Source organism: Sinocyclocheilus rhinocerous, unplaced genomic scaffold, assembly GCF_001515625.1.
Source record: "Sinocyclocheilus rhinocerous isolate Xijiao unplaced genomic scaffold, SAMN03320098_v1.1 scaffold662, whole genome shotgun sequence".
NCBI classification, from domain to species: domain Eukaryota; kingdom Metazoa; phylum Chordata; class Actinopteri; order Cypriniformes; family Cyprinidae; genus Sinocyclocheilus; species Sinocyclocheilus rhinocerous.
Window position 1 is genome coordinate 1,984,023 of NW_015639782.1, and position 7,702 is coordinate 1,991,724.

Sequence of the window (7,702 nt, forward strand, 5' to 3'; positions counted from 1 at the left end):
GCTCCTCTTTGATGAATAGAAATGCAAAAGAACCTAAAACCATGCATTATATTACCTTGGGTAATACAGCAACTAGTTAGGAAGGGGTTTCTAATAGAGTTTCTGACAGAGAGGGTGGAAAGAGCCATTAATATTCAAACTTGTTCTTCAATCTGTTATAACTTATTAAAAAAAAAAAAATTTTACAAGCCAAGTAAAAACTGTGCATTACTGCCAGCTTACTGAGTATCTAATTCTGTTTCCTCTATATTTTCCAAATGTTACACTAAATTAGTTGGAGGACAAGACATCAATTTTCAGGGATGCTGAAATTAATCAGCTTATTTCTAAACAAACATTTATCCCACTCCTGTTACATATTGCTTCCTAATCCGTCTGAACTATGATTCAGAAACTAATGTTACTACCAATACTTTTGAACATAAAACTGTTTCTAGGAAATGCTTTTAACAATCAATTTCTTTATTTGATGTGGCATCTATAGAGATTACTGTGCACAAGATTTAAGCAGTGGACAAACATCTGAACAAAAAAAGCCATTTCAGTCTTGAGAGAAGCAACAAAAATCCAGAGACACAGAATATGACGTATCCACCCCCCAGATTCAATGCCAAGCTCAGTCAGTGTTCAGCCTGTAAACACAGAACGCTCCCCTCCCTCGCCCATGGATCATTGTGTCTGAGTTTGTGATGATCATTTAAGTTAGTTCCTGTTTATAGGGAGTTTCTCAGACGTGCTTCCCCTCAATCCTCACAACCCTCCTGGCTGTGTTAATGTCCATATCTCCCCTCTTCATTATCTTAGTTCCTTTCAGCAAGATTGTTTCCAAGAGCACTTCAAGTGCGCATAATAACCATTGTAAGAAGACCTGTGCGACATGGGAAAGAACCATGATAAAGTGCAGAAGACAATGAATATTTGGAATATGATGCTTTTTTTTTGTGACTCACCTAAAACATAAGCAGCTACAAGTTTCTTGTTAACACTTAAGTGGAGGTAGACAGGCACTGTGGATTCCTGCTCTCCCAGAGTTGGGAGCATAAGGGCCGCCATACACACCAGGCCTAAAAGGACAGTGAGGAGGCTGGGACCCCCAGACGCTGTACGGCTCTCTGTGCAAACAGAAAAGGAAGAAGCAGATGGTTTTAAAATGAAAGCAAACCACCAAACAATAAAAATAATACAGCTCTCTGACTCCCCCCCCCCAGTGGGTAAAGTAGTTAACAGCAACAGCTTTACTGCAGCTCAGTAAGGCAGCCCAAAGATAGCAGGGAAAAGCTACAAACCATGCCATTATTTTCAAGCAAAAGTGTGTTTATGAATTTATGAGTTATATTACAGCAGTATTATAGCTTCAAGCTTGTCGCAAATTTTATGTTTGTGAAACAAAAATATTTATGAAAATTGTTTTGGAAAAAAAATTGTAAAAACTTTTTAATAAAAAAACAGAAGTATTACTTTTAGTAAATATAAAAAATACATTGCTAAATTTCAATTTGTGAAGAAAAACAAAAAAAACTAAAATTTGTAAAACAAAACAACTTTACATTAAATAAAAAATATAAATATGATTTCCAGTCAATATAAAATTTTGTGAAAAAAAATTAAGAAAAAAGAAAGAAAGAAAAAAGAAAAACTGAAACTTGTATTTTTGTCGAGAAAAAATTGAAAATAGTAAAAACTTACCATTTAATAAAAAATAATACTATTACTTCTAGCAAATATTAAAACAAAATACAATGCTAAATTTCCATTTGTGAAGAAATAAAAAAACAAACAAATAAATTGAAATGTACTTTTTGAAGAAAACATGTGTATAAAATGTTTAGAATTTATATATATTTATTAAATGTATATTTTTGACTTTTTTAAGTAATATGTAACATCAATAAATACATAAAATAAACAATAATATACATAATATATGTATATATAAAATTTTTCAGAATTATTTATACTGTACTACTTTCATATTGTGACGCATTTCTGACTAAAACAAGATATTCAACAACAACAAAGAAGCTAAGACATGGTTTTATCCTTAGTGAATTGCCTGGATTATAAAAAGTTGTTTCTATGACTGGTGGATTGGACGTTTAAAAAAATGAAGAGGGTTGAAAAGATGGAGAAAGCCATTACTCTTTGAAAATTTAAAATAGTAAAAACTTACCATTTAATAAAAAATAATACTATTACTTCTAGCAAATATTAAAACAAAATACAATGCTAAATTTCCATTTGTGAAGAAATAAAAAAACAAACAAATAAATTGAAATGTACTTTTTGAAGAAAAAATTTGTGTATAAAATGTTTAGAATTTATATATATTTATTAAATGTATATTTTTGACTTTTTTAAGTAATATGTAACATCAATAAATACATAAAATAAACAATAATATACATAATATATGTATATATAAAATTTTTCAGAATTATTTATACTGTACTACTTTCATATTGTGACGCATTTCTGACTAAAACAAGATATTCAACAACAACAAAGAAGCTAAGACATGGTTTTATCCTTAGTGAATTGCCTGGATTATAAAAAGTTGTTTCTATGACTGGTGGATTGGACGTTTAAAAAAATGAAGAGGGTTGAAAAGATGGAGAAAGCCATTACTCTTTGAAGAAAGATTACCAGCTTTTTTCTTTAGAAATACAAGTGCCTATGAAATATGAATCAATCACAGTATGAACCAAGAATGTGTATTAAGAACATAAATGCACGTTGACTGTAATATGCACCTGTCTGGAATGCAGTCTGCTCAAAGAACACTCTGTCGGCAAGCTGCTCCTTCATCCTGCGCTCCTCTTCCTGGGGCCGGACCTGGGGCTGCTCCTGAGCGGCGGAGGGCAGCAGAGTGGCCATCACTTCCTTCCTGCCCAAAGCCTTCCTCTGACTCTGCTCAGACACCTGCAGCCGGAACTTATCAATCACCCCGTAATGACAGGCCCGCACGTCCCTATGGCGGATCACGCTGTTTGGCGAAAATCACAAGAAATGGAAGGTTGTGAAAGGCTGAAACAAATCAAATCTGCTTCAAATATTTCAAGTGCAAGACCTGGAAACTTACATATCCACACAACATTGTGGTTTAACAGCACCAGTGGCATCCACCACAGCATACTTGTTTGGTGCTGTGCACAAAACTGATGAAACAACAAACAGTAAGAAAGGAAGGACCACTACAGCACTCTACTGTAAGAAGGCTTCTCGTGGGTACTAAGGAAAATGCATGACTCACCTTTGAATTTAAGAGCAAACTCATAAGGGTTGTAGAGGGTGAGCACCTGCTTATGTGAAGCCTGCTCATCTGCGTAGAACACCAGCTCGGTGGGGAACACAAACACTGGAAGGCTTCCCTCCACTAGGTCAGGCTGCCGGCTCTGCTGCTGCATTGGCTCCAGCTGAGCTCACGTCCTCCTGGCTTTATCGTATTCCCACTCCGTCTCTAGGCTGAAACGGTGCAGAGATCCCGTTCTAAATGCAGCCAGTTCCGCTCTTTGGCAGCATGACGTTCACCTCTGAAATGACAGAAACGGGGCCATTTCATCATGACAAGCAACAGGAGGCAGGAGTACAAAAACTATGTTTAAACAGAAATAACAAAGCTACTCATAATAATAAAAACAACACGGAATATAAAAAATACACAAAAACCCACATTTAGTGTGAACTGAATGGCTAAAGTCACTATGTGTAACTGTAACACTACTGTTCCAAAGTTTGGGGTCAGTAAGATTTTAATACTTTTATTGGGCAAGGATGCCCTACTGTGACTTTTGAATAATTTAAAGACTTTTATGTCACAAATGATTTCTACTTCAAATAAATGGCGTTCTTTTGAACTTTTCATTCATCAAAAAATCCACAATGTGTCCATAAAAATATCAAGCATATTTTAAGTTTTCAACATTGATAATAATAATAAATGTTTCTTGAGCAGCAAATCAGCATATTAGAAGAGTGGAGTAATGAAGCTCTTCTAATATGCATCACAGGAATAAATTACATTTGAAAATATATTTAAATAGAAAACAGTTCTTTTAAACTGTAATAATATTTCACAGTATTGCTGCTTTTATTGTATTTTTGATCAAATAAATGCAGCCTTGGTGAGCATAAGAGACTTCTTTCAAAAACATAAAAAAAATCCTGACCCAGAACTTGTGAAGGGAAGGCCACACAACCAGTGGCGGCTGGTGGAAAATATATATGGTAGGGCGCCACATCAAACAAATTTAGCATACATCCCGGTATGATTTCTTCCAGTATAACAAAGGGAAAAGAATTAAGACTTGAAACAAAGATAATTGTTTTACCAAGTTCAAGATTGAGGATGATTCCCCATTTCCCACAAAACTATATTCTCTGCAAGCTTTTTTCAAGGTAAATTAAAACAGTTTTTAATTTTCATAATTCACTATTTATGTATTCAGTGCAACAGCAAAAACTGAGGAAAAAATAAATGTTACATTTGTTTAGAGCATTTTCTATACATAAATAACTAACTACAAGTCAAGCTGCAATACTAAACAGGACCACACGAAGATGCCAACAGGCCACTATACCAGTCGCCTTAAAGGGTTAGTTCACCCAAAAATGAAAATTAGGCTGAAAAAAAAGTGAGACACTTTTTTTTTATTTAACTTCTTTTGGACTGAAGCACTGCAACACCCCCTGACTGCAATGATAGAGCTTGAAAGATCAAAGACAATTTTTAATGTAACATCTGACTGGATTCGTCTGAAAGAAGAAAGTCATATACACCTAGGATGCCTCGGGGGTGAGTAAAACGCAGCCTAATTTTCATTTTTGGGTGAACTAACCCTTTAACCAGACTGTATATACATACAGATCCATTCAGAATTATTAAACAGAGCAAAACACAAATTAAAAAGGCAAATAAAAACATTCTGAATTTGTCGAATGTGGCGATCTGAAGGCAGCTCAACATGACCAGTGAACAGTTTCTCTGTCAGAGTGAGTGTTGGTGTCTGTGTTTGAGTGTACATAAACACCACTGACCATTGCAAACTCCTATAAAAACAGGCTTCTTCAGCGAGTGTCCATTATAAAACACCTGCCAGACATGCAACTATACATAAATGTGCTCATGCAAAAAGCTATCAGAGAGCGCACATACACGGTCTGTTTGTTTGCACATTAATAATAACTAGAGAACAGTCTGGGCGATTCTCGATTCAATGTATCATGTTAATAAAAAAATATGTAATATGTCAATATTTGATCTGAAAGACCATGTGTATGTATAATAAACTACTTTAGTACAGTGCTGGGCAAATTGACATAAAACAAAACCAGCTTAGGACTAATGCAACAGGAGGTTTAAATAAATTACATCTGAAAGCAGTATATAACAATTTAGAAACAAAAATGATAGATGTTTTGTTGATAATTATTGTATCATACTGTTTATATCATATTGTCATGCCTATGTAGTTCATAGTAATATTAGTAAATCTCTTTTTGATTTGAAGTACATTTTGTACAATAAACAACTTGTACAGTGCTGGGCAACTTGACAAAATCTGTCATAAAACAAAAGCAGCCGAGAACTACTGCAACACGTTGTTGAAATAAGTTACAAATTACATGAATAATTATACAATGAATAAGTAACAACAGTTTCTCTCAGACCTATTTTTGGCATGAGAATAATCAAGGGATGCTTCAGAAAAGTAAATTAAACACAAGCATGAACTGAAAAGCAGTTGTTTACATAAAAAATACTTTATAATTCAGCTGTTATTATAGATGAGCAGGTAAATAAAACGAAAGCCAAAGGAAACTGCAAGGCACGTGTCAATATAATCTGATAATGGTGTCAATGTAATAATGACTAATGGATGATGGCCAAGATCTCTGTACAAAAACAAGCTCCTGCCTACACGTGGCTAGTCATGTGACCATGTTTACTGAATTCGTCTGAAACTCAAGGATTTCGCAACACGATCTAAAGCAAATAAACAACGTCAAACTTGACCGTCTAACATCATACTAGTGAGGTCAATGACACAGCATGACAGCTGGCAGATACAAGGATGTCTGCTCTAAAATATCAGTCTAGAGATGGGTTTAACTGAGTTTTACAATTGTCAGATAAATACACCCAACAGGCATTTAAGAAAAATACTCAGCTAAATACGAAACCCACTGTAAGTGTCCTCTTTTGTCCTCTTGAAGTCTATTGTGTTTTGCTGACAGGTAGCAGAGAAATAGCTATATGTAACATGACATTCATGTTTTATTAAACCTATACATAAAACGTCGATTTGCGAATACAAATCGTGTGATGTCAAATATTCCTTAACTATAATACATCTGCTTGTCTAATGTTAAACGAAATTCAAGAAAGATGTCAGTAACGTTACCTGCTTGAAAAATGATTAACAAACGCTGGCATTTCAGTTTTCCACAGTAACTAGTCACTTAATAAGACGTTACGTTTGCAAGTTTTGTTACTGGTTAAAGTATTCAATAGACACAATGTTCTGTATTGTTCACTGGATGTAGACGTATTGATGCTATGGTTACCCTTTAATGCTTTTAGCATAACAATATGGTAAAATCGAGACAACAACGCGTTTAATATTGCGTTATTCAATGTCGTTATTTAAAGAATAAGGTAGATCGAAAACAATTGAAAAACGTTTGTGTTTACCTCGCTCCCGTTTACCGTTTAACGATATTTATTCGAAATCCCACCCTGTTTCCTTTTTCTTTGTCAGCGCGTTGAATGCTGGGATACTGGAGGGCTTCAGGAGTTCCGCCAAAGTCTTCTATGACGTCACTGAGTTTCGCAAATGCACTTTCTGTTATTTATTGTATTTCTCTGGAAATGTTTTCAGAAGATAAATGTTGTCCGTATTTCGTTTTATATCTCCAAATCTTAACTACAGTTTGGGTGACCGTTTACCCGTCATGAAAAGTCTTAAAGTGACAGTTCACCCTAAAATAAAAATTCTAGCATCACTCGCCTTTGTTGTTGCCTAAAACTGTGTGGCTTTATTTCTTCACTGGTAGAGTAAAAGAGACGCTGGGCTGAATGTTATGGGGGCTGAACGACTCAGTCACCATTCACTGTCATTGCATCTTTTTGCAGTTTAAACTGAATGGTGACTGTCATGTCTTTTGTGTAACAGAATTTGTATTTTTAGGTGGACTGTCCCTTTAAGGTTTGACAGCAAAGCTCAAAGCAAGCATCTCGTTAACACCATTTTTTTTTTCTTAAAGATGCTAGCAAATGGAAAGCACAGGAAACCACTAAAAATAATTCCTTTGTGTGTGTGTGTGTGTATTTATCAGTATCAGTAAACCGAACTTGACATTTGATTTGACAACGACATAACAGCACGTTGCCTGTTTAGTTTATTAAAGTAAACAACTCACCCTAAAGAAACCTGCACGCCTTTAGAATGAATGCTCATTCAGACGTCAACTATCCACCACCGCCTTTTTAGGGCACAACCCATAATCAAAACATTTGTGACCGCTTTCACACATTTGCCCAATGAGCAAATTTAAAGACAATTTTGCTTTACAAAAAAAAAAACGATTATAGAGAAATGAAAACAGGAAGAACAACATGACGACCTTTTTTTTTTTTTTTTTTTAAACCCCTCATGGGCCACCCAGCCTTGTACTCTTCTAGGTTCAAAAAACTGTCGTCCAT

General features: G+C 35.0%; 1 protein-coding gene across 2 annotated transcripts; it reads right to left on the reverse strand.

Annotated features, from left to right (window-relative positions):
- Nucleotides 1-484: 484 nt before the first annotated feature.
- Nucleotides 485-6,934, reverse strand: mospd1 (motile sperm domain containing 1). Of its 2 annotated transcripts, none has more exons than XM_016567936.1 (6): nucleotides 6,692-6,934; nucleotides 3,251-3,530; nucleotides 3,080-3,155; nucleotides 2,751-2,983; nucleotides 951-1,112; nucleotides 485-868 (listed from the first exon to the last, which is right to left on the reverse strand). In XM_016567936.1, the coding sequence occupies exons 2-6, from the start codon at nucleotides 3,402-3,404 to the stop codon at nucleotides 837-839; spliced, it is 657 nt and encodes a 218-aa protein (XP_016423422.1). In that variant the 5' UTR covers nucleotides 3,405-3,530; nucleotides 6,692-6,934; the 3' UTR covers nucleotides 485-836. The 2 variants fall into 2 exon arrangements, with proteins under 2 accessions (XP_016423422.1, XP_016423423.1); XM_016567937.1 differs by lacking the exon at nucleotides 6,692-6,934 and adding an exon at nucleotides 6,402-6,674.
- Nucleotides 6,935-7,702: the final 768 nt, after the last annotated feature.